General features: G+C 35.5%; 1 protein-coding gene across 1 annotated transcript in view; it reads left to right on the plus strand.

Moving 5' to 3' along the window:
• Positions 1–2,463: 2,463 nt before the first annotated feature.
• Positions 2,464–27,992, plus strand: part of LOC148944500 (dipeptidase 1-like) — an 82,654-nt gene continuing 57,125 nt past the window's right edge. Inside the window, exons 1-2 of the mRNA XM_089099803.1 lie at positions 2,464–2,623; positions 19,065–19,218. Of these exons, the coding sequence (XP_088955929.1) occupies positions 2,502–2,623; positions 19,065–19,218 (276 nt within the window). The 5' untranslated portion in view covers positions 2,464–2,501. The remainder of the gene's footprint in view (positions 2,624–19,064; positions 19,219–27,992) is intronic.

Here is a 27,992-nt window from a genome sequence, read left to right on the forward strand (position 1 = left end):
ACGTGTTTTCCCCTACACCCTGTGGTTTTAAAGGAGAATAATGGGTTTTCTAATACTAAAGGAAGTTTTTTAAAGAAAATCTTGGGGTATTGTAGGCTTTTCTAATACTGAGGGAAGATTAAGTCATCCATATTAAATAGCAACCGAATGTAAACACCTGCTGGCTCCCATGGAAACAGAGGTTTCGTGGAAACAGGGCATGCGTTTAAAACCACGGTAGGGCATGTTGGATTCCTATAGGAATCTTATATGGGCGTCGTAAAAATTACATGGGAATCTGGTATGGGCGTCATGGAATACCATATGCCCATACTACTTCTACTTTAGAGGTCGCCATGGATTCAGCCAAGTATAAGATCAACAGTCACACAGAATTTCCATCCATATGATCAATAATACCCCTCTTCCTTCACCCTAAATTCTGCAGTTAAAATACTATTTAGAACTTATTCCAAATACTCTTCATCGAAAAATTTTGCTGAACATTCAAATTTGGTTTTAAATTTTAGTTGTAATCCCATTATTTGATGCTTTGGCAGAAAAACTGAAAAGCAGAACGCTACAAAGCAATTTCCAACCATTGATTATGAGGCGAGTAGCACACATCATATCTTGGCTAGGCCTGGGTACAATTTGAAAAAGATCATGAATTAATTTTGTTGAACAAGCTTTTCCAACAAAAAGTATTGACCAACATTAAAACTTAAAACAAACAGAAATTATTCTGTATATGAGGGAGTTTGCCCTCTCCTCAGTCCTTTGCTCTTTACGCTTCAGCTTGACTTTTGTCCCGATTCTTTAAGAATCTTTAAGTACAACCAAGATATTTTTAAGATTTCTTTAAGTCCAAACCTAGAGGATTGGACTCCCAGTTCCCCCAAATGAACTTTTGAATATTAATTTATCTTTCAGAAGCCAATTCAGCTAAGAAAATATACTGTTAATGTTAAAACACTTAAAGGTATCTTTATTCTATTAGAAGGTTAGTAAGGGCACGTAAATTAGAAAATGCCCTCGGGCCTTGTGAAATAGAGAAAATACTCCCCTGTTCATGAATATCGAGCTATTTTATTCAAGTATTTTCAGGAATTTCATACATATTTTAATCCCCCAAAGTTGTTTGAAGGCCAAGGAATTGAGCTGGAAAAGATGGCTGGCAACGATGAGGGTTATGAAAAGGAAGCGCTGGAACTATAATTTGTTTCCGGGCTAACTCAAAGAGTTTAGATTCTAGATTTTGTGCGTTTTGGATTTTAATACGGCAAAGTGTCGTATAAAAATCTAGATGAAGCCAAAAATGAACAGAAATAAAATTAATAATCAGGTTAAACCTAGAACGAACGGATATTACCGTAAATAATAGTGGGGCTACTGTCTCCTAAACTCTCTTAAGGTCAGATCGTCATTTGTCTTTTACTGGAAAGAAAATATACTTTAACTATTTTTCTCTTTTACAATTTGTTTCTTTTTAATAACTGTGAAAAAGCGAAAATTGCTGGGATTCCTACAGGAATTAACCTACTCTCCTTATGACAGCAATAATTATGTATGGATTTATTTTTTGTATTTTTTCTCGAGAACAGTTCCATACTTTTTTTGGTGAAAAATAGCACACTGAGATTTTCTGTTCGGAAAAAAAACATCTAGAAATATTTTCCAAAATATTTTAAAATTAATTTTCAAGGAATTTCACTTAGGCTATTTGTAAAATAATGGTACTTACGCATTAGCCAGTACAGACTCGAGAAGTTTGCTGAGTGTAAGATCTTATAAAACCGGTTTGATAGCCACAAAGACAAATGACGAGTGACAAAAAGTATTTGACTTATATAATTTGGGTTATATATCTGCACATTAGGGGGCTGGGCTACAGTTAGGTTACTTTACCCCACCCTCCTAACATATAATTACATACTTAAACTTAAAAACTTTTCCGCATGCTGACCAATGGTCTGCGTTGCGCAGGTACCAATCCCCTGATTCAATGCCTTCGGCCGGGAGTGCAATGCGTGGATGGAAGCAAATCATCCCAGAGTTTCCAGTTACCCATTTAGAGCTGGGTCGACTCTGGTCGAGCTTACAATGTCACACCATCGACCCCCGCCACGAACCGAAGAATCAGTGACACCAGGACTCGAACCCTTGACCTCGAAATTTCAAGTACAGAGCGCCAATATGCAAATATACAACCCAAATTATTATTATATAAACTAAAGTATTATATTTTCATCATATTTTGGTATGTTTCATTAGGATTAACTTCACTTCTCGAGTGTGTACTGGCTAATACGGAGGTATCAAATAAATATCTAATAGCTTGACATGTTTTGAATTTCATTTTGTCTAATTCTATCTACTCTTTTCACCTTATTTTTAAAATGATACCGGTAAATTTCCACAAAGATAAAGTAAGATAAACGTTCCAGTTGTTTTCGATTCCTGATGTAGTCGAAGATAAGAGCTTGTATTCTCGTGTCGTCTCTCTGTATTATCGTGTTATTATGGCTGCTATGAAGATACTATACTTAACGTTCAATATTATTACCTTTTCCATAGGTAATCCAGCAAACTTAGATTATGCAAAAGCTGTTAGGGTTTTGGATACATACCCCCTTATTGATGGGTAAGTAGTATTTGTAGGATATAAGCTCATATTTAAAACTGTCCGGGCTCTTTTCAGGGGATTCAATTCATAAAAATATAGAAAGGGGGAGCAAAATGTATTTTTCAAAATCTAGAGGTGATAATTCTGGTGGGTTTTTTTCAATTAAAATTGTAAAAATGGTATTTTCTAAATGTGGGGGATCGAGAGGGCAGTTGCCTCCTTGACCTACCTCAAAAGGTGAAACCCCTGGCTCTTTAATAAATACTTTTTTTGTCATCACGACATTACTGCCACATCTTTTTTCCTTTTTCCAAAATGAGATGTAAACGCCTGTAATAATAAACAATTTTGTGTTCCTTCGGCAAAGCCTTCAACTGAATTTGCGTATTTTTTTTTTTCAGCCAATAGGAACCAGAGTGAATAGAATCGATCACTTGGAGAATTCCATTTATGCAGAAGCATTCAAGTAGACAAGTAAAATAAAATAATAAATTTGAAGGAATGTAAATATACAGTGCTCTGTTGCCACTGTACCTATAGTACCCTTTTTAATACAAGAAGTTTTTACATTAAAACATGACTCACTCTATATATATATATATATATATATATATATATATATATATATATATATATATATATATATATATATATATATATATATATATATATATATATATATATATATATATATATATATTAATTTGAACCCTTTTTCCAGACGGGTAGGGAAAAGGTTTTGTCTGTCAGTACGACAGTTTCAGATCTTAAGGGTAATCACCGCTGAGATTTGGTACTCGCCTGTAGAGAAAGTTTTGGAATATCCATGTTTGAGATATGGGGGGAGGTATTCCTCAACTTTAGCTCCCACTCTGTTTCACCTACTTTAACCTAATCCCTTAAAGGCGGTAAAAATTGCCTCATCACCCCAACATTTGGTGCCTAATGGTGGTTAGCCAATGAACATATGCTATAAATCTCAGCTCATGAAGTTAAATTCAGGACAGATTAAAAAAATATCTGAAAAGATAAGGCCATTGCTAATTCTCAACAAGAAAGTCACAGTGAATAAATGTAATAAACGCGCAGAAGTGAAAATCCCCTTTAACAAATACCTTATGATTGAAAGAATCAACGGATTAAATCAAATTGAATAGAAAAGCAGGAAAAATTCGTGAATAGAACCATGATACGGCAAAAAGACTCTTGTACAATATTTTTTTGTCATAAAGTTGAATTGAAATTTAAAGACATACAACAATAGATTAAAGATGTGCAATGTGGTTTTAGGGAATTCTAGTTTTATGACAAAAGGAACGCAAAAGTACTGTTTTTAGTAATTTTTGATCAAAATATTATCCTTGACTTTTTGTTGAAAAAAGTACTTTCTGTTGTTGTTGCTTGGGTTTTGACACGTTCGACCCTCAGGTCATACTCGTTCGTATCACTTTATCTGTCTGAACTTAATATTAGCTGCGTTTTTTTTTCGAAGTTCCGTGTTTCATGGTTCATGTTCCAAGTTTCATGTTCTAGCCCAAAAACGCAGTTTTTGTCGCTTTCGTGTTCTCTGTCCATGTTCCGGGTTGAACGTATAAAAACGCATTTTAGTAAAAGTGGCAAAATATTCAAAACTGTGGAAACATGCGCAAAAATTCTGAGCTTTTTACTTGCCTGTTTTCTTGTACACATATGTTTCACCTTGGCCTCTATTCAAAAACGCATATTCACCAGGACCTATGTCCATTTTTTTCCCATCCATCTTATCTTTTCTTTTGTCATCTACAGATAACTTTTTTCTATCTGGATAGGGACCAATCGAACACGCAACACGCACAAAGAGCAAGTTCCAAGTTTGAGGAAACAGACAGTCGAACAGGCAACATGTTGCTTCGTGTTTCGCAAAAAGACTAAGTTTTGTTAAAACATGCTGTTACGTGTTTTGTCGAAAACGCAAAAATGGCAAAACACGATTAAACCACGGAACCAACCACGCAAAAAAAACGCCACTATTATGACTAGCTTACTTGGGTGTCATCTCAAATAATAGTCACTAAATTGATGTATAAATCACTTATCTTGCTAATTGGTGGGGTCATTTTCTGCTGCTATCGCCGGCGTTATAAAACAAAAATCAAAACAATGCATTTGTACTTCATTATGCCACTTAATAATACAACAAGATTATTCACATCCATGTAAAATCCACCTAAAAACAATGTTAGGTTTGCGTTGCTAAACGGAAAATATTTGATTATATATAGAAAAACAACAGAAACAACATACCATCCTCATTTACCATTATAAAAAGGATTATCAAAATATAAAAATTCCAAAACAAAAATACAAATAAATAAAAAAGCTCTAAAATAAAATTACAATGAGTGAACAAAATTAGGCGTATAAATAAAATACCTTGAAAGATTGTAATTAGTTTTTTATCCCAAGATGGCGAAGTATGATGATCTAGGACATAGCGCATTGTCAATACTTTAAATGACTTCTAACAAAAGTCTCTCAATGCATCTCTCTCCTTATTATATTTTCTGCAGCTGAAAATAAGGTGACATTTGTCTTCATACTTTCCACAAGTACCATAATTGAGGGACGGACCATTTTCCAATCCAAAAAAGTAGATTTCGTTCTTGCATGACATCTGAGGTGAAATATGCACGTTAAAAGGTAAAGAGATTCCGTTAAAGAGGAAAAGAGGAAAAGAGGTACTTCCCTTTCGAAGGTTGTTCATAATCATTTAAATCTTGGAGCTGAGTATGTAACAAATAGAGCCAAATCACTTCTTCATTAAAGGATTTTGAAAAGATTGAAGACAAAAATTCTGCACCGGTAATATGGGTAAAAGTGATGAGCTCCAGTTGAGATGCTTCTTTTGCTACCAAGTCCTCTTATTCGTTTTCTGCTCTTCTACAGTTTGCAGGAGCCCAAATAAGTGAAACTGATGTACCTTTTCTTGATAATTGTGCAATCGTGTCTTCAATCACGTTTGCAAAATTTCTTGCTTGACTTTTCTGAAGGGGAAGGTAATTCAGAACTGATAATGAATCATGGCAGACTCTGTACTTCCGATGTCAGACATCTGTTTGTCTTGAAGAGTAGACTTGATTGTCATTAGCTTAGCTAGAAAAATTATCAGGTCAGGAGTAAACCCTAAGAAAGACATAGACTCTGGGAGGAAATGACAGCTGAACAACTGCAGGTTTTCTCCATCTTTGAGCCATCTTCATAAATGTGAGTGTAGTCTTGATATTCTATCACCTTTCCCAGGAATATGACTGTTATCAATACACTGGGGAGTCCTTCTTCTTAGGATTATGAGGACTAACAGTTTCTGCATGAGTAATGTGATTTTTGAACTCATTTTCTTTGACAATATCTTGCAAGGAGGTATCTTCTTCTAGTGTAAAGGGAGTGGATCCCAAATTTGCAGTGTATTGCTGCGAAAGGAGTTGATTTTAGGCAGCCAAGGGTTCCTTGTAAATTTACACGGAGGGTTGTGTCAAGCTTTTTCAGGTGATATTTCTTAGCAGATCCATAAATGAAGGATCCTCAATCTATCTTAGATATGACCACTGACTTAACAACTGTAGAAGCAAATATTATGGAGGCTCCTATTTTGCCAAGGCAGAGAGTGTTAACAAAATTTTGTCATTGTGTTAGACTACAAATTTGATCATCCAGGTGAGGTGTCCACATGAGTGTTTGGTCAAAATCACTCCTAAAAATCGTGTTTCTTCTGCAACTACAATAACATCTCAAATCAGCTTCACAAAAGGTTTGAAGTGGACCTGGTTTTGAATTTTAAGGAGGGACAGAGTAACTGACATTTGGATTGAGAAAACAATATTATTTTTACTTGCACAAATTGACAACATAGCTACTAACTTTTCTAAGGCTATCTGCAAGCATAAAGGTTCTCTTCCCACTACAGCAACAGCAACATTGCTAGCATACAGAAGTAGCTTTGCTCCTAGGACATTATCTACACTTATATTACTAGAATGCACTGAAAAAAGTAAAGGACTTAGAACAGTCCCTTGAGGCAGGTCAACCTCAAAAGCTTTTTTCTTAAACTCAGAGCAGAAACTTCCCAAAAGGGGACTCTACCTACCGATCAAAAATAGGTAGATCTAATTTAAAAAAGGTCTGATAAACCTTGTTCTATTCTCCACTCAGAAGGTCTTGATAACTCGATAACTGATCTATTGAAAAGCTCTGTCAATAGCTCAATGAATGGGGTTTCTGAGGAAGTGGTGGGGTTTCTTATTTTCTTACCTGAAAGAAAATTAAGAAATTTCTCCACAGATCTCGAACAGGGGTGTTGTGGCCAAACTTGTCCTCAATAAGTCTTCTTCATCCCTCCAGTGACTCAGTCTTAAGTGTCTTTTTGAATTCAGCTGGCTTTTAGTTATAAATTTTTATTTTGAACTGACGAAATTCTCGAAAAACTATTTTTTGCCTTTTATTTCTTCTCAACATAGGGTTTATCGTATTCAATTTTCTATCGTGGAGTAGAGTTTTTTGCAACGCTTTAGCGTTGCCTATAATAAAGGTCATACAGATCCGATGTTTTATTTTTTTCCCAGAGACATTTCATATGAAAGGGGGAGTCCTATAAACTTCGGAGGGAGCTTATTCGATTGGAGATCGGAATATTTAGTGCCCTTTTAAAAGTCGAAAGTAATTAGAGGGCAACTAGCCCCTCTCCCCAAGGTACTTTTCTCTCCAAATGCATCCGATAAAAATTTGGAGGTCACCATTTTGTTCAAAATAGTTTAAAGATCAAATAACAAGAACTCAGGGGTCGACGTAACCCCCCAGAGCCCAAGGGAAGAGTTGTAAGCTGTGCCACGGGAGCAGATAATGCTTTACGTAAGGGGTGGTCGTATAAACATCAGAGTTTGCTCATTTGATTGGAAATTGATTGCTCTAGTTACGTATTTGAGAGTCATCAAAGTGATCGACGGGCCTATACCCCCTACCCTCATACCCTCTTTTCCCCAAATGCATCCGATAAAAATTTTGAGATAGCCATTTTGTTTGAAATAGTCCAATGATCAGATGACAAAGACTTCGGGGTCAACATAGCCCCCAAAACCCGGGGAAGGGTTGTAACTTATGCCCCTGGGGCATATAAGGTTTTTATAGAAGAGGCAGTCGTAAAAACTTCGGAGGGGATTTAAATGATTATAAATTAAAAGTTCTAGGTCCCTTTTTAAGAGATCCAATTAAATTGATTCGATGGCAACTAGCCTCCCCCACCAACCCCAAGACCATAAGGTTCCAATGTTTTATTTATTTTTCCCAGAGGCATTTCAACTGAAAGGGATGGTCGTATAAACTTGGGAGGGGCTCATTCGATTGGAAATCCGAAGCTATAATGCCCGTTTTGAGAGTCAAAAGTAATTGGAGGGCAACTAGCCCTCCCCACGCCCTGTTTCCCCAAATATATCCGACAAAAATTAAAAAATATTTCAAAGATCAGATAACAAAAACTTTGGGGTTGACGAAACCTTTGGGGTCGACAGGGGCAGGCGTTGTAACTTATGCCCTGGGGGTAAATATGGTTATTATGAAAGGGCTGCTCGTATAAACTTCAAAGGGGGTTCATTTGATTCGAAATTAAAAATTCTAGCTCATTTTTTAAGAGGCAAAAGATATCTGAGGTCAACTAAGCCCCCCTCCTTCCATGCCCTTCACTCCCAAGCCCAATCGATAAAAATTTTGAGTATATAAGGACTTTTGAAATTACTGAAGGTATAATCGATATTTTTTGAAAAGATCCTGATAAACTTGCTTTTATTCAATAATATTGACGTCTTAGTTTAGTAGTTTCTTTATTTCTGTTTTTATTTTTCTATATTTTATACAAGAACTTTTGAAATTATTGAAGGTATAATGAATGTGTATTGAAAAGATTCTTATAAGCTTGCTTTTATTTGGTACTATTGACGTCCTAGTTCAGTAGTTTGTTTTAGTTTTTATCTTCTGCATAAGGACTGTTGAAATTATTGAAGGTATTATCGATTTTTCTTGAAAAGATACTCATAAGCTTGCTTTTATTCGATACTATTGACAACTTATTTAAGTGCTTTGTTTTATTTCTGTTTTTATTTTTCTAAGTTTTGGATAAGGACTTTTGAGACTATTGAAGATATCATTATTTTTTAAAAGTTCCTCTTAAGCTTGCTTTTATTCGATACTATTGAAGTCTTAGTTCAGTAATTTGTTTTATTTTTCTATATTTTGTAGAATTACTTTCGAAATTTTTGAAGGTATTACCGATATTTTTTGAAAAGATTTCACTTCCTTGAGAAAATTCAGAATTAAAGTGGAACTTTTTGCTTCAGGGTAAAAATTCAAAACAGAACTTGAATATTTCTTCACTTCTTTGAGAAAACCCAAAATTAAAGTGGAACTTCTTCTCTTCTTGGGAAAATTCAAAACAGATGTGGAACTTTTTTATTTTCTTTGGAAAAAATTAGAATTGAACTGTAACTTTTTTGTCTTTGTTTAGAAACTTCAGAAGAGAACTTGAACTTTTCTTCACTTCTTTGAGAAAACTCAGAATTAAAGTGGAGCTTTTCCTCTTCTTTGGGAAAAATTCAGAATTGAAATTTAACTTTTTCTGTCTTCTACGAAAAAATTTAGAACAGAACTTAAAAATTTTTTCTCGTCTTTGAGAAAATTCAGAACTGAAGTGGAACTTTTTTATTTTCTTTGGAAAAAATTAAAATTGAACTGTAACTTTTTTCTCTTCTTTGAGAAAATTCAGAAGATAACTTAAACTTTTCTTCATTCAGAATTGAAGTATAACTTTTACTATCTTCAACGGAGCAATTCAGAAAATAACTTGAAATTTTTACTCTTCATTAAAAATTTTACTTCATTGAGAAAATTCAGATTACAAGTATAACTTTTTACTATCTTCTAAGGAAAAATTCAGAACAGAACTTGAAATTTTTTCTCTTCTTTGAGGAAATTCAGAACTGAAGTGAATTTTTTTTCTGTTTTTTATACAAAATTAACGTTTTTTCACTTCTTTAAGAAAATTCAGAAGAGAACTCGAAAATTTTTTCACTTCTTTTAGAAAACGGAGAATTAAAGCGGAAATTTTTCTCTTCTAAGGGAAAAATTCAGAATCGAAGCATAACTTTTTATTTCTTCTACGGAAAATTAATTTTTTCCTCGTCTTTAAGAAAATTGAGAACTGAAGTGGAACTTTTTTATTTGATTTTGAGAAAATTCTGAATTGAAATTGAACTTTTTTCTCTTCTTTGAAAAAATCCAGAAGAGAACTTGAACTTTCTTCACATCTTTGAGAACACTCTGTGTTAAAGTGGAACTTTTTCTCTTCTTTGGGAAAAATTCAGAAGAAAACTTGAACTTTTCTTCACTTCTTTGAGAAAACTCAGAATATTTCTCTTCTTTAGAAAAGAACTTGACCGTTTCTTCACTTCTTTGAGAAAACTCAGAATTAAAGTGGAACTCTTTCTCTTCTTGGGGGAAAATTTGGAATCAAAGTATAACTTTTTCTATCTTCTACAGAAAAATTTAGAACAGAACTTTATTTTTGTCTCGTCTTTGAGAAAATTCAGAACGGAAGTGGAACTTTTTTATTTTCTTTGGAAAATTTTTTTATTGAACTAACTTTTTGTCTTCCCGGAGAAAATTCAGAAGAGAACTTGAACTTTTCTTCACCTCTGAGAAAACTCAGAATTAAAGTGAAACTTGATTATGTGGCGGTGGGTCCACCTAATTCTGTTCTAAATTTTTCCGTAGAAGGTAGAAAAAGTTATACTTCGATACTGAATCTTTGCGAAAGAAGAAAAAAAAATCACTTTGATTCTAATTTTTCCCAAAGAAGTGAAGAAATTTTCAAGTTCTCTTTTGAGTTTTTCAAAATTGCAAATTCTGTTCAGAATTTTTCCTTAGAAGGTTGAAAAAGTTATACTTCAATTCTGGACTTTCTCCCCCAAGAAGAGAAAAAGTTTCACTTTAATTTTGAGTTTTCTGAAAGAACTGAAGAAAAGTTCAAGTTGTTTTCGGAATTTTGTACCCAGGGAAGAAAAAGTTTCACTTTAATTCGCTCAAATTCTCTTCTAAATTTTTTCCCCAAGAGAGAAAAAACTCCGCTTTAATTCTGAATCTTCCCAACGAAGAGCAAAAAGTTACAGTTCAATTCTGAATTTTTCCAAAGAAGAGAAAAAAGATCCACTTCATTTCTGAATTTTCTAAAATCCAGAAAAAAAATTCATGTTCTGTTCTGAATTTTTCCTTGTTCTATCATTTCTCTCACAGGGCTGTCATATCATCGCTTTAAATATATGTGACTTTATTAATTTCGACTTTATATATACTCAAATACTAAGCAATCATTTTCAAAAGCTATTATTCTATCATTTTCTCATAGGGCTGTCCAATCTGTATACCCGAATACTAAGCAATCCTTTTTGGAAGTAAGATTCTATCATTTCCCTCATAGGACTTTCATATCATTTTTTCCTGAAGAAGAGAAAATGTTCCACTTTAATTCGGAGTTTTCTCAAAGAAGTGAAGAAAAGTTCAAGCTCTCTTCTGAATTTTCTCAATGAAGGGATAGAAATTTCAAGTTCTGTTCTGAATTTTTCTGTACGAGATTGAAAAAGTTATACTTCTTTTCTGAATTTTCCCCGAGAAGAGAAACAGTTCCAATTTTGATTGTGAGTTTTCTCGAAGAAGTGAAGAAAAATTCAAGTTCTCCTCTGAATTTTCTCAAAGAAGAGAAAAAAGTTACAGTTCAATTATAATTGTTTTCCAAAGAAAATAAGGTTCCACTTCAGTTCTGAATTTTCTCCAAGACGAGAAAAAAAATGAAGTACTGTTCCAAATTTTTCCGTAGAAGATAGAAAAAGTTATAATTCGATTCCGAATTTTCCCCCAAGAAGAGTAAAAGTTCTACTTTAATTCTGAGTTTTCTCAAAGAAGTAAAGAAAAGTTTAAGTTCTCTTCTCAATTTTCTCAAAGAAGAGAAAAAAGCTACAGTTCAGTTCTAAATTTTTCCATAGAAAATAAAAAGTTCCACATCAGTTTTGAATTTTGTCAAAGACGAGAAAAAAATGTTAATTTCTGTTCTAAATTTTTCCGTAGAAGATAGAAAAAGTTATACTTCGATTGTGAATTTTTTCCCCTAGAAGAGAAAAAATTCCACTTTAATTCTGAGTTTTTCCAAAGAAGTGAAGAAATGTTCAAGTTCTCTTCTGAATTTTCTAAGGGAAGTGAAAAAAAATATTAAATTTTTCTATATAAAAGAAAAAAGTTCCACTTCAGTTCTGAATTTTCTCAAAGAAGAAAAACAATTTCACGGTCTCTTCTAAATTTTTCTGTAAAAGAAAGAAAAGTTATACTTCGAATCTGAATTTTTCCCTAAGAAGAGAAAAAGTTCTACTTTAATTCTGGGTTTTCTGAAAGAAATAAAGAAGAGTTCAAGTTCTCTTCTCAATTTTCTAAGAGAAAAGAAACAAAATCTTACAGTTCAATTCTAAATTTTAGCAAAGAAGAGGAAAAATTCCACTTCATTTCAGAATTTTCTCAAAGAAGAGAAAACAAATTTCAAGTTCTGTTCTGAAATTTTTCTTAAAAGATATAAAAAGCTATACATTCTTCTTGAATTCTTGTAATGAAGATAATAAAAATTTCAAACTATGTTTTAAACTTTCCTGTATAACATATAAAAATGCTAGGATTCGATTCTGAAATAATGAAATTTCAAGTTTTCTTCTGAATTGTCTGAAAGAAGAGAAAAAAGTTACAGTTCTGTTGTAAATTTTTTCGTAAAAGATACAAAAAGTTATACTTCGATTCTGAATCTTTCCCCAAGAAAAGAAAAAGTTCCACTTTAATTCTGGGGTTTCTCAAAGAAGTGAAGAAATGTTCAAGTTCTCTTTTTGAGTTTTTCCCCATGAAGAAAAAAAGTTCCACTTCAATTCTGAATTTTCTTAAAGAAGTGAAAAATTTTCAAAAATATTGATAATACCTTCAATAATGTCAAAAGTCCTTAAACAGAACATAGAAAAATAAAACAAACTACTGAGCTAAGACGTCAATAGTATCGAATAAAAGCAAGCTTATGAGGATCTTTAAAAAAATATCGATAATATTTTCAATAAGTTCAAAAGTCCTTATGCAAAACATAGAAAAAGAAAACAAACTACTGAATTAAGACATCAATAGTATCGAATAAAAGCAAGCTCATGAGGATTTTTTCAATAAATATCGATAATACCTTCAATAATTTCAAAAGCCTTTATGCAAAAACATAGAAAAATAAAAATGGAAGTAAAACAAACTATTGAACTAACACAAGGATGCCTAAAGCCGTGAATGGTTAGACCGTTTCGCATCTTTTCAAAAAATATTGATAATATATTCAATAATCTCAAAAGCTTTTATACAAAATATATAAAAGTAAAAACAGAAATAAAACAAACTAATGAAGTAAGACGTCAATAGTATGGAATAAAATCAAGCTTATGAAGATATTTTAAAAAAATACTAATTGTACCTTCAATAATTTCAGCAGTCCTTATACAAAACAAAGAAAATTAAAACAAACTACTGAACTAAGACGTCAAAAGTATCGAATAAAATCAAACTTATGAGGATCTTTTCAAAAAATAACGATAATACCTTCAATATTTTCAAAAGTCCTTATTCAAAACATAGAAAAATAAAAACAAAAATAAATAAACTACTGAACTAAGACGTCGCTAGTATCGAATAAAAGCAAGCTTATGAGGATCTTTTCAAAAAATGTCGATAATGCTTTCAATAACTTCAAAAGTCATTTTGCAAAAAATAGAAAAATAAAAACGGAAATAAAACAAACTACTGAAGTAAGACGTCAATAGTATCAAATAAAAGCAAGCTTATGAGGATTTTTTCAAATAATATCGATAATACCTTCAGTAATTTCAACAGTCCTTATACAAAACATAGAAAACTAAAACAAACTACTGATTCAAGACGTCAATAGTATCTAATAAAACCATGCTTATGAGGACCTTTTCAAAAAATATTCATTATACCTCCAATAATTTCAAAAGTCTCTATACAAAACATAGAAATATAAAAACAAAAATAGAACAAACTACCACTGAACTAAGACGTCAATAGTATCCAATAAAAGCAAGCTCATGAGGATCTTTTTATAAAATATTCAATACACCTTAGATAATATCGACTTTCATTTTACAAAACATAGAAAATAAAACAAACTACAGAACTAAGACGGCAATAGCATCGAATAAAAGCAAGCTTATGCGGCTGTTTTCAAAAAAAAAATCGATAATACCTTCAATATTTTTAAAAGTCCTTATACAAAACATAGAAAAATAAAAACAGAAATAAAACAAACTACTGAACTAAGACGACAATAGTATCGAATAAAAGCAAGCTTACGAGGATATTTTTAAAAAATACTGGTAATACCTTCAATATTTTCAAAAGTCCTTATACATATTATAGAAAAATAAAAACAGAAACAAAACTAACTACTGAGCTAAGACATTAATAGTATCGAATAAAAGCAAGCTTATGAGGATCGATTCAATAAATATCGATAAGACCTTCAATAATTCCATAAGTCCTTATACAAAACATAGAAAAATAGAAAACAAAAATAAATCAAACTACTGAACTAAGACGTCAATAGTATCGAAGAAAAGCAGGCTTATGAGGATGTACTCAAAAAATATCGAAAATACCTTCAATAATTTCAAAAGTCCTTATACAAAACATAGAAAAATAACACAAACTACTGAAATTGGACGTCAATAGTACCAAATAAAAGCAAGCTTCTGAGGATCTTGTCAATAAATACCGATAATACCTTCAATAATTTTAAAAGTCCTTATGCAAAACATAGAAAAATTAAAACATAAATAAAACAAACCACTGAACTAAAACACGGATGCATAAAGCCATGAATGTTTAGACCGCTTCTCTAGCGTTAACCATGCGCTCAACAGATACCAACAAAATTTTTTTCATATTCACATTGGGTCATCACTACTTGATTTCTAAGGATATCTAAGGATTATTCTGAATTTCTATATTAAAGTTCTTTTCTTGGCACCTACGACTTTATTAGTTGCAACTTTTTAACATACTCCAATACTAAAGAATATTTAAATTGGCTTCACTCCACATTATGTACTTGCGTATTATAGCGACCATAGCCGAGAAGCGAAGCTAGGTCAAGTCTCAAGATCGTCTTGTCACCACCAACCGTTTCCACAGACTGGTACCCATGATGTTATTCTAATCATATTCTAACATTTATGTCACGTTGCGTGAGACTTACTATTCCCTCAGACTTACCTTAACTGGTAAGCAATTTTAACCCTTTACCTCTTTCATTCAATTTATATAAAAATATTCTTCTCATCTATTTTTATCCGAATTTTCAAATCCTTAATTAAGAACATTATTGACTGGTCCAAAATACGTGTTACTCAAATTATTCCCATTCTATGTCCATGCACGAAAAATGTGACAAATTCCTGATGACTCAATATGTTACTTGAATTCTAACGCCTCTATCTCTAAAGTATGTCAAATGCCTTCTCTTGTAGTTTACCGTCATAAGCTATTTCTAAATTTTCTGGCTTCTGTCCAGTTGTCTTCTAAATAAGGATCCCCTTCTGGATAGCAAAGGCTTCTAATACTTGCCTCATCGTGAAAAGTGTACACGACACACTATAAAGAGTGTTACAGCTAAACCAATATCGCGGGAACATCTCATTGGATGAGCAATAATGTGTTTTAAGTATTGTTGTTATGTAAATATGTGTACTTTCCTAAATATTTTTCCTTTTTGAATATATTTAATCAATAAATATCTTTAAGCTTCTTTAGTCATTTTATTTAGAATAGATCTAGCCCATGGGTAAAGCCCTATTCTGTGTGTATCCACTCCTCTGGGCGTCTAAGGCATGTCACCGTTCAACAGGGCCTTATTTGGGGGACATAGAGAGTTCCCTTTAAAAAAGAGCAAATCCTAAAATACATAAAATAATTGGTTACAATTTAATAAAATGGAAACAGAAAACATTAAAAAGTTGATATAGGACAAAATTTAAGCTAGAAATTGTGAGTTAAAGAAAAATCGAAGAGTATGTCAGCCTCGAACCCCAAATATCGGACAACGAGCATTCAACACTATAAACAGATTCGAACATTATGATGATCCCTAACTCCAGAAGAGCCCGGGCACAAGAGGGGATTATAGAGAGCTCCCCTTAAAAAAGACAAAATCTTAAAATACAGAAAATAATTGGTTAAATTTAATAAAATGAAAACAAAAAACATCTAAAAAAAAGTTGATACATGGTAATATGTAAGCTAAAAAGTGTGATTTAAAGAAAGTGTGATTTTGGGGCCACTATGGTGGCCCCAAATTTAAAAATGCCCTGGCCCAAGAGGGGATATAGAAAGTTTCCCTTAAAAAAGACCAACAGAAAATAATCGGTAAAATTTAATAAAATGGAAACAGAAAACATTAAAACAGTTGATAAAGTATAAAATTTAAGCTATAAATTGTGAGTTAAATAAGAATCGAAGAGTATGTCAGCCCCGAACCCCAAAAGGCCCAGGGGCTCAAGACTGGTATATAGAGACTCTCCTTAAAAAAGACCAAATCTCAAAATCCAGACAATAATCGGATAAAACTTAATAAAATGGGCACGGAAAAAAAAAGATGAAACTGATGAAAAAAAGGTCTGTTTGTATGCCAATTGCCGTGAGGAATACGCTATCCTCTAATGCAATGTTGTAAAAGCTCCGCTATGTCCCTATACGATGTTGCAGTATGCCCCATATCTCCCTATACAATGTCCCTGTATGCTCATATTTTCCTATGCAGTGTCACAGTATGTCCCATATATCCCTAAAGAATGTCGCAGTATGCCCCCTATCTCTCTTTACAATGTCGTCGTAACTACCCCTGTGCCTTAACACAATGTCGTTGGAACTACCCCTATCCCTTAATACAATGTCGTTGGAACTACCTCTATTTTTCAATGCAATGTCGTTGAAACTACCCATGTTTTTCAATGAATAGTGGTATAAACCCCTGCCTACGACTGCTAAATATAGCTATAACAAAAGAGATTGCAATTACTGGGTAGGAAAATGGGTTATAAACTGCTAATGGGATTCCTACTGCTGAAACAAATAGATGTCTCAAAATTTTGATTGGATGTTTGTTCGGGAAATGAAGGTCTTGGGGGGAAGGGGGGATGGTTTCCCCCAAATCCCTTTGACTCTTAAAAAGGACACTATAACTTCCATTTTTCAATCAGATGAGCCCCAACTGAAGTTTATACGACCAACCATTCCATAAAAACCTTATATGCCCCCAGGGCGTAACTCACAACCCTCGCCTCAGGGCTCTGGGGGTTGTGTCAACCCTGGAGGCATTTTTATATGATCTTTGGACTATTTTGAGCGAAATGACTATCTGACAATTTCAATCAGATGCATTTGGGTAAAAGAGGGCTTCAGGAGGGGGGCTAGTTGCCCTCTATCACTTTTGACTCTTAAAAGGGAAGTACAGCTTTTAATTTCCAATCAAATGAGCCTCCTTCCCCGGTGCATAACTTACAACCCTTGTTCCTAGGCTCTGGGGCTTTGTTTCAACCCCGAAGGCCTTGTTATATGATCTTTAGACTATTTTAAACAAAATGCGTATCTAAAATTTCTATCGGATGCATTTGAGAAAAAGAGAACATGGGTGGGGCTAGCTGCCCTCCGATCATTTTTTACTCATAAAAAAGTTACTAGGACTTCTGATTTCCAATTGAATTAGCCCCGTCCGAAGTTTATACGACAATCCATTCTATAAAAACCTGATGTGTTAATAATGGGCAACTATTATAACTTTTAGCCCTTGTCCGGAAAACCATGAGGGGTGTTGTCATTCCCAAAAAATATAATTACTGGACCTTTCAAATATGCAGAAAAAGGGCTATATCAAAATTGTTCTTGTATGTTTTTGGGGAAATGATGTGGGGGGGGGGCTGGCTCCCCACCAATCACTTTCGACAATTAAAAAGGGCACTAGAACTTTCAGTTATCAACCGAATGAGACCCTTTTGAAGTTTCTGTAACAACTCCTTCTATACGAAGTGTCCTGATAAAAAATAAAATAAAATAAACAATTCATTGTGCTAACATCGTTCTTTACTTAGGTAGTGCTATTCTCCTGCCTATGGAAAAAAAAGATATAGAATATTATTTTCTTTTTTCTTATAAAAAAGCTATGTCAATAAAAACGAACAGAAATTAATTTAAAAAAAAACTTTTCAAAAAAGTGAATTTTTCAAAGAAAAGTTGAGAGATCCATTACCAAAAATGATCAGAAATCCTGTCAAATAATCTTCCAAGTGTAAAACTAACCCAAATCACCATCAATAAATAAATCAACAAAACAAACAGAAATTAACATGAGTAGGGCTTACAACCTTTAGGCTTTCTCAAGGTCAGATTATAATCTGAACATTACTGAAAACAATACACTTTTTAGATTTTTCACTTTTTTAATTTTTATTCAGTAAAGTTCACAATACTCGATGGCTTTTATACTACAAGATTTGGGTCCTCTCTTGTCTGTCACCATAATTAGATTAAAAATCAACAATACTTATGTCAGAAATATACAATTAAAAATAAACAACAGTAAAAAGCAAAAAAGAAAAAAGTTACAAGGAGCCCTTAGTCTTTACTTGGTTAAAGAACCAAAAATTAAGCAACAGAGTAAGAACTAGGATAAGTGTCAAAGCACGGTAATTTTGGGTTGTTAAACACTATATTAGTAAACACTCTGTTAAACACTAGCTGGTAGAAGTTTGGTGATTACAAGAAGCAAGGTTGAAGGGAACTTAGCAGCAAGCACTTGTCATTCTGTCCAAGCCATAAGCTATGGCTTGGCACTGCAAAAACAAATGGTTTTGTATTTGCCAGGGAATACCCATTGTGATTTAATCAACAAACCGTATCATAGAGCCATCCTAACTCGGAAGAGATCATATTTTAGGATGTTATAATTTATTTTGATCTCAATCCTTTCTTTCTTGCCTACCAACGAAGTATTTCATAATATTTTCAATGTATAGAGTAATAATGGAATTCTGAATTTACGAGAGTTTTTTAGAATTCAAGAATTTTTGTATGGGGGGAGGGGCTGTTGGATCTTATTAAAAACATTGCTTTTTACGCAGTTTTGTACTTTTTTAGTTCTGAGGGATCTTTCCAATCCTCGCCTAAAATTTGATCATGAATCGATTTTGACACTTTATACCAAAAATAGTACTACCAATTCCAGACGAAGCGTTGCAATACAAGCAACCGATGTGTTCACTTTTCTTTGTTTAAAAATATAGTTTAATTGTTACTTTTTTTTTCTAAGGCATAATGACTTCCCGTATAATTTATTGAGACTACGTCGTAACAAACTGGAAGGCTTTGACTTCTACGACTTGACCTCTGTTGAACCATGGGCTAGTGACGAAAGTTCATTCACAGATCTGAAAAGATTAAGAGCAGGGAAAGTTGGAGCTCAGGTAACGTTGTTGATCATTACTAAAGGGAAAAAATAATTTTCTAAAAAAAAAATCAATGTAGTATTTATTTCTTGTTTTTTCTGGCTGGAAAAGCTTTTACTTTCTCGATTTATCCACTTAACTGTGAAGAAAGGCAGATGCAACCATGTTTAGTTTCTATAAGAGATTTATCTTAATAGAACTGCAGTTTGGCAATAGCAATAGCTGTAACTTCAGTTTAAGAAATAAGTAAGTGGGGTAACAAATTTAAGTTCAGTAAGAAACAAGTTAGTGTATCAACAATTGCAACTATAGTAAGATAAGTGTGTTTTAACATAAAGAGTAATATTAAAACTTTGGAAACGTGTTATGCTTTACAATTTTCTCCTACACGAGGAATAGGGCATCTTATCACCTGTTTAAGAGAAATAGTATTTTTCATCTGTAAGTAATTACCTATTGTTAGTAACTCATTATTGCTAAATCGATCAGTTTCGTAACTACTTCAAAAATAGTGTTGATAGATATAAAACATATCAATTGCAATATTATTAAATAATACTGCTCAATAATAATAACTGAATATAAACATTACTTGTGTGCTAAACTTGGACATACACTTGATTTTTTTTTACCACCCAGTTTTTTGTAGGATAACTTCTTTTTTAGATTCATGAGCAAAATAAGTTCTTTAACTATTAGTAAATGTTCCTAGTGCTAACGCCCACCCTAGTTTCCAAAAGATGACAGTTTTTCTTAGCACCAACAGCGTTTGAAGAATTTCCTTTTGATTTTGTCTTGATTTTTATTTTGTTTATTTTTTGGAAGGAAGAAAACTAAAAAAGAAAAAAAAATACTGGACGTCACGAATCCTGGACGGACGAACGAACGCGAGAAAATTATTATTTCTTTTTTTGCCGAAATATTCAGCATAAAACCTTTTTTCTCTATTCCGTTTAAAGGAAATCGAAGACACCTTACAAAAAAACAAAAAACTCTGAATGATTATACCTCAAAACCTGTCGACGATAGAAAAACTTTGGCTTTCTTTTCAACATCACCAGAGAGGATTACATTGGAAGCAAAACACGTCTGACCTAACAGTTTGATGCAGATGAACTATTGATACTACTGCCACTGTTAACAAATCACTGCAGCACCAAGCTGCCCAAGGCAAACACAACTACGTACGCTAATTCTTTATCCTAATATATTCAAAGCCTCCCTCTTTAAACCCTCCAAGAAAGTTCCAATTTATAGAACCACATTTTTTTACAGACTACTGTTTGAAATACGGTCAGTCAGATGGGTACCCAGAACAATCCATAGACAATCCTCTGGAAAACATCTAATAAATTATATTCCATCTTATGAAGTGCCTAAGTTTCAGAACCATAATTGACTACTGTCATCACAGTAGGTTCGAATATACTAATTTTGATTTGCAGACTTATCTTCCCATTCTTCCAAACTTTTTTCAAATGTAAAAAAAACACCTTGGCTATTGGCTATTTTACTTTCACCATATTTACTGCATCCACAAGCTTTATTAATAGTATCACCTGGATGAGTGAAGCTACCCACTGGCCCACCGGTCTTCTCGTTACCCAACATCCCCTCTTCACCTTCATGTGTTTGCAGTCTAAGCGACTAGCTCCTTGAGCTCTCACAGCCTCGAAAAATCCTTCATTTTGCTAACATTATCATCTAGGACAGTCAATTCATCAGCATTATCTAAGTCCAGTAGAGTTTTACTTTCCCATTTGATTCCATGCCCCCTATACCCTTTGCCGTGCTCCTTAGGACAAATTCTATCAAAGCGATCTATATGAATGATGATAGAACGCGATAATTAATTTTTGATTCAATTCGAAATCAGCTAATAGCCTTATTTCCTTTTTTAATCGCAGCAACGTTATTCACATACACAGAACTAATCGCTTTAATATATTTACCTGGTATACTCTACAAGGATAGGACCTTCACTAAAGCTCATCTATCCGCTGAATCAAATACTTGCTCATAATCTATAAAACTGAGGACTGTAAGAGCCTTATGACTCAGACACTTCTCAATTACTAATGTAAATGTGAAAATTGGATCGACGCATCCTCTCCCCATGGTAACATTACACGGTTCCCCTCTTAAAACCTTATCTACAGCATCTCTAAGTATATAAACTATCATATTGTATTACTTACTTGAAGCTCTTGCTCGGCAAGAGAGAATCAGATGTCAACACCAGTAATCATCTACAGAGCGTTCAGTCCTGGGTGAGGATTTGAGCTTGATCGGGGTCGATGTTCCTGGCAGTGAGCCGATCACGGATAACGTCCGTCCATCTTGTGCATGGTCTACTTCTGGGACGTTTTCAGCCACTTGCAGTTGGATCAAAGTGAAAGATGAGCTGGGCTGGTGTTTGAGTGGGCAGTCGAAGTAGATGACCGTACCACCCTGGAGAGCGAAACTCAAGCCACTCAGACAGGGAGGGTAAACTAAAAGACTGAGGGATCTCCAAGTTCTGTACCCTGTTGAACCATCTAATGTATTCGATTTTGCGGATATGCTTCATCTGGACTGCATCTACCTTGATCGCCTGAGTCATGAACCAAGTCTCTGACGAGTACAGCATAAAACTAGCTACCGAGGCAGAGTAGATTCATGAAAAAAAGAATCATCATAATACGTAATCTACTTTCTACAGAAACCAAGCTCATGCCTCTATACCTATTACACTCTTATGTCCTTCCTTATATAGGGGTTTATTTAAATATTTCTAAAATCTGTAGGCTCTTCTCCGTTCTCAAGAATCGTATTTAAAACCTTCAATAATTGATCTCTAACTTCACAACCCCCATATTTAAAAAAATCGGACCGCGAGTCACAAAAAATCACACTGCGAATCGTTAAAATCGCACTGCGAATATACGAAAACTGGCGTTCCTCCCAAAAATTCCTCCTGTATGGAATTCCCTCCCGCATAAAATATCCCCAGACCACCCCCATGGAAAATCCCCCATAGGAACTTTCCCCCGATAATTCCATCCATGAAAAATTCACTCGCACTCAAAATTGAGCAGCCACAGAGAAATAACAGAAATACTCCCAGAAATCATAAGCGACTAATTTTCAATTTTTACACACACACACACTCCCACCCCTTCACTAGAAATAATTCTGCATTTATCTGAAGGCTCAATGAGAGCTATGATGTTTCGGCATTAAAATGTATCCTTTGAGACATCTGTCCCCATCTCTAACTACAAAACAATCAGACAACCCTACTGTAGAGGTTTCAAGCTCTCGTCTACAATTATTTGGAAGTGTTTATTTTTTGCTAAGGAATGATCTAAAGAATGAAGAATGCTAAAGAATGAAGAATGAACAAAACAACAACAAGTAAAACAAAATGGAATTTATCGAAGGCAGTGATATTTGTTTAAACCTTAAGAAAATTTTGGCTCTTTATCCAAGAGCCACCCTGAGCAAACTACGTATATAAATGAAAGAAAACTCACAGCAATATGGAAAAAATTAAACAGCTCCAAGTTTGTTGTTTGTTTTATGAAAAGGCAGTGTGGCCTTCGTCGTTATTTAAAGACCATGGATGTATGTTGTTTGTTGTTGTTGTTTTTTCGAGGGATAATCGAATTGAACGGAGGTTCCTAGAAGATCGGGAGAGAGCTCATTCAAACAAAATTAAACATTTAAATAACCTTTTAAGTGATCAAACAGAATGGAGGGCAACTAGCCCCCTTCCTATACCCTTTTTTCTCCAAGAATATTTGAATGAAATTTTGAGATAACCATTTGGTTCATCATAACTGAAAAGTACGACCACTCTTTCCATAAAATCTTATCATAGGCAGTGCAATAGCTCTGCCTAAGTAAAGAACAATCTTGGCACAAGGTATTTTTATTTTTGGTTTTAGACCAGAGCAATTTGAATAGAAGGAGTTGTCGTAGAAACTTCAAAAAGGGCTCATTCGATTGGAAGTTATAGGGGATAGTGCCCTTTTTAATAGTCGAAAGTGATTGGAAGGCAACGAACCCCCTCCCACACCCACCAATTCCCTAAACACATCCCATCCACATTGAGATAGACAATTTGTTCAATATAGTTGAAAGATCTGGAAATTATGTTTGTGAGGAGGGAATTCTCCTAACAGGCCTCAGGGCAAGGGTTTTTAAGTTAGAAACTTCAAAAAGGGCTCATTCGATTGGAAGTTAAAGAGGATAGTGCCCTTTTTAATAGTCAAAAGTGATTGGAAGGCAACGAACCCCCTCCCACACTCATCATTTCCTCAAACATATCCAATCAAAATTTTGAGATCGCCAATTTGTCCAACGTAGTTTAAAAGCATGAAAATTATATATTTGAGGATGGCAACCCCCCCACAGCCCTCAGGGCGAGGGTTGTAAGTTATTCCCCGGGGGCATATAAGGTTATTACAGAAAGGGTGGACGTGTAAAACTTGGAGGGGTCTCATTGGATTAGTAATCAGAAGGCATGTTACCCTTTTTAAGATTCAAAGTGATCGGAGAACAGATAACCCATACCTCGTATTTTCCCGAAATGCATCTGAAAGAAATTTTGAGATATTCATTTTATTCAAAATAGTCCAAATATCATATAAAAAGTCATTTGGGGTTGAAATAAACCCCAAGGCCTGGGGGTAAGGGTTATAAGTTATTCCCAGGGGGTATTAAAGGTTTTTATGGAAGGGATGGTTGTATAAACCATAAAGGAGGCTCATTCGGTAGAAAGTTGGAAGTTCTAGTTCCAAAGAATCAAAAGTAATAGAGGGCAGTTACCCCCCCCCCTCCCCCTCCCCTGACTACCCCTCTTTTCACCAAATGAATCTGATTGAAATTATGAGATAGGGATTTTGTTCGAAATAGTCCAAAGAACATATAACAATGCCTTTAGGATTGACACAACTCCCCAGTGCCCTTGGGATAGGGTTGTAAATCATGCCATGGAGGCATATAAGGTTTTTAGGGAATAGGTGGTCGTAAAAGCTTCAGATGTGGCTCATTTGATTTGAAATTGGAAGTTATAGTGCCCTTTTTAAGAGTCAAAAGTGATCTGAGAGCATCCAAGCAACACCCCTCCCCCCGCCCCCATCATTTCCCATAACACCTCCAATCAAAACTTGGAGATAGTAATTTTGTTCATCGCAGTTGAAGAGTCCAGAAATTATGTCCATAAGGAAGACCCCCCTCCCCCCGCAGCTTTCAGGAGAAGGAATTAAGTTATGCCCAGGAGGCACATAAGGTTTTTAAAGAAAGGGTGGTCGTATATTCTTTGGAGGGGACTCATTGGATTGGTACTCAGAAGTTCTAGTGCCATTTTTAAGAGTCAAAGTGATCAGAGTGCAGTCCCCCCCCCCTCACAGACATAAACACGTCGTGTTTTCCCGAGACGCATCACATAAGAATTTTGAGATAGTCGTTTTATTCAAAATAATCCAAGTATCATGTAACAAGGCCTTTGGGGTTGATACAAACTACCAGAGCCTTGGGGCGATGGTTGTAAGTTATGTCCTGGAGTATTTAAGGTTCTTATGGAAGGGATGGTTGTTTAAACTTTAGAGGTGGCTAGTTTGGCTAAAATTGGAATTGTAATTTTTAATCTTCTTTATAAAAACAAAAAAATAAGTTTTTCTTAACAAAAGTAAAGAGCAAAAATATGTCTAAAGCAGAGTAAAAAAAAAGATATTAAAATAATTAACCAGCAAAAAGTTAAAAGGAACAACTTAATAAAAATGAAACGAATAATGAACTTCTAAATTACACGAAATTAAAATTAATATTCAACTAAAACTCAAAACGAACAAAAATTATTAGATAAATGAACGAGGAAGTCTTTTAAACGTAAAAATCACCATAATCACCATCAATAAATAAATGAAACTCAAAACGATCAGAATTTACAATGAATAGTCGAGTCAAACTCAAAACGAAAAAAAATTAACACGAGTAGGGCTGAAACCCCCCATGCCTTATCAAGACCAGAACATAATTTACACTTTACTGAAAAAATGACTGTTTATTGTCAGTTCAATTGACATGTACTCAGGGGTGAATCTACAACATTTTCATTGGGGGGGGGGGGGCCAGAGGGGTCTACTTTCGGATATTCAAGGAGCATGGGCTATATAATAACTTTTTCTCCGCATTACTGGGGGGGGGGGGTGCAATTGCCCCCCCCCTTGCCCTTCCCAAACGACGCCCCTTCTTGTACTGATATATATATATTTATATTTATATATATATATATATATATATATATATATATATATATATATATATATATATATATATATATATATATATATATATATATTTCTTAAAGTTTTAATAATTCATATTAACTCAAAAGTAGAAGTGACCCTATTGATACGGAACGAACTCCTAATATGGGCATAGCCCCCCTAGGGAGAACACGTGGTTAATGGGGTCAATGACCTAAATTTCCAAGTCAACAACAACAACAACGACCTTGACATTCGCTGAGAGCGTGCACTTACAACAACAACAACATCAACCTTGGAACACCTGTGCTGTCGACCTCAATTCACCTATCGTGAATCAATAATTCCCCTTAGAAACAACAAATTAATTCCCCTTTCTTGACAGATCAATCAACCAATGACATCATCTGTCAGACTTTAAAAATTTTCGCCTAGAAACGATTCTCCAGGAATAGATCCAAATCATTAATGTCATTGCCTCGGAAACAACTCTTTTGATCGAACTCCAAAGGATATTAATAGCCAAAGGCCATGGAAACAATTCTCCAAGAAACATCTTAGCGATGAATTGTTTTAGCGCGGGAATCAGGTTTCTTATTAATTTGAAATGCATTAGCGCAGAGATGCCAAAAACAAAAGGAACACGCTGAAATTACGTTTAGGGATTATTTGGGCGAAACTGTTTTAGACAGGCTATGGAACTATTTCGGCGAAACAGTTAGAGACATTTTGAAAGATGATTTTTGAAGAGATTTTAGAAGAGATTTTAATGGTGAAACTCTGTGGTCGTTATAATACACAAGTTCCATTTGAACAGTGTTGTGAGGTCCTCTACCCCAACCCCAAAGGGTTCCGATCCTCCTAACCCAACCCCGAAGGAAGCCCCCGGTACTCAAAGGTCCTCCAAGCTCCCAAAGAGCCCCAGCCCCTCAAACGCCCTCCTCAGACCCTCAAATGCCCTCCTCTGGTCCTCAAAGGGCCCCGGACCCCCAAAGGGCACCTCGGACCCCCGAGGCCCTTCCCCCCGGCCTCCAAGGGCCCCCCGCCCCCCCAAGGCCCGCCCTGTGCCCCCAAGGCCCACCCGGGGCCCCCAAGGCCCACCCACCGATCCGCCAAGGTCCCCCGGGCCCGAGAAGCGCCGCGGGCCAGGAATGCGCCGCATGGAGATGCGCAACAGGGGGATGCGCCACGGGTCGGAGGAAGCGCCACAGGGATGCGCCGCAGGGGATGCGCCACAGGGAGGCGTCACAGGAATGCGCCGCAGGGATGCGCCGCAGGGATGCGCCAAAGGGATGCGCCGCAGGGATGCACCGCAGGAATGCGCCCCAGGGATGCGCCGCAGGGATGCGCCGCAGGAATGCGCCGCAGGGAATGCGCCGTCGGGATGCACCGCTGGGATGCGCCGCATGGGGATTTGCCGCAGAGATGCGCTGCAGGTATGCGCCGCAGGGATGCGCCGCAGGGATGCACCGCAAAAGTAAACTAAAAAGTAAAAATTTCGAAATGTTATCCCCCAAACGCCCTCCTCAGACCCCCAAAGGCCCTCTCCTGGTCCTCAAAGGTCCCCCGGGCTCCCAAAGGGCCAACCGGCCCCCAAGGGTCCCCCGGGCCCCCCAAAGGTCCTCCCCGGTCCCCAAAGGTCCACTGGGCTCCCAAAAGACCACCTCAGACCCTCAAAGGTCCCCCGGACCCCCAAAGGGCCGGCCCCACCAAGGCTCCCTGGGCCCCACATCCACCCCCGGTCCCCGGTCCACTGGGCTCCGAGACCACCCAATCCTCAAGGGCCCCGGATCCCCAAACGCCCTCCCTGGGCCCCAAAGGTCCTCCCCCGGTCCCCATACATGCACACAAAAACTTACACACACACAAAAACTTACACACACACACAAAAACTTACACACACACACGAAAACTTACAGACACACACGAAAAATTACACACACACGCCAAAACAAACAAACACACACAAAAAAACAAACACAAACACACACACACAAAAACAAACACATGCACACCAAAACTTAAATGCACACAAAAACTTACATGCACACAAAAACTTACACACACACACACACACACAAAACATACACACACACACACACGAAAACTCACACACACACTCCAAAACATACACACACACAAAAAATTACACACACACACACACACAAAAACTTACACATGAACAAAAAAAAAACACACACACACACGCACAAAAACTTACACACACACACACACAAAAAACTTAAACACACACACACGAAAACATACACACACAACCAAAAAAACACACACAAAAACACAAACACACACACACACACACAAAAACACACAAACAAACACACTTATACACACACAAACACAAAAAACTTACACACACAAAAACTTACACACACACACAGACACACACAGACTTACACACACACACAAAAAACTTACATCCACAAACAATAGATTAGACACACAAAAACTTACACACAAACACACAAAAACTTACACCAACATGCAAAAACTTAAAAGCACACAAAAACTTACATTCAC

The sequence above is a fragment of the Artemia sp. Qi Xiang Cuo genome, chromosome 14 (assembly GCF_049724085.1).
Source record: "Artemia sp. Qi Xiang Cuo chromosome 14, ASM4972408v1, whole genome shotgun sequence".
In the NCBI taxonomy this organism is placed as follows: Eukaryota; Metazoa; Arthropoda; class Branchiopoda; order Anostraca; family Artemiidae; genus Artemia; species Artemia sp. Qi Xiang Cuo.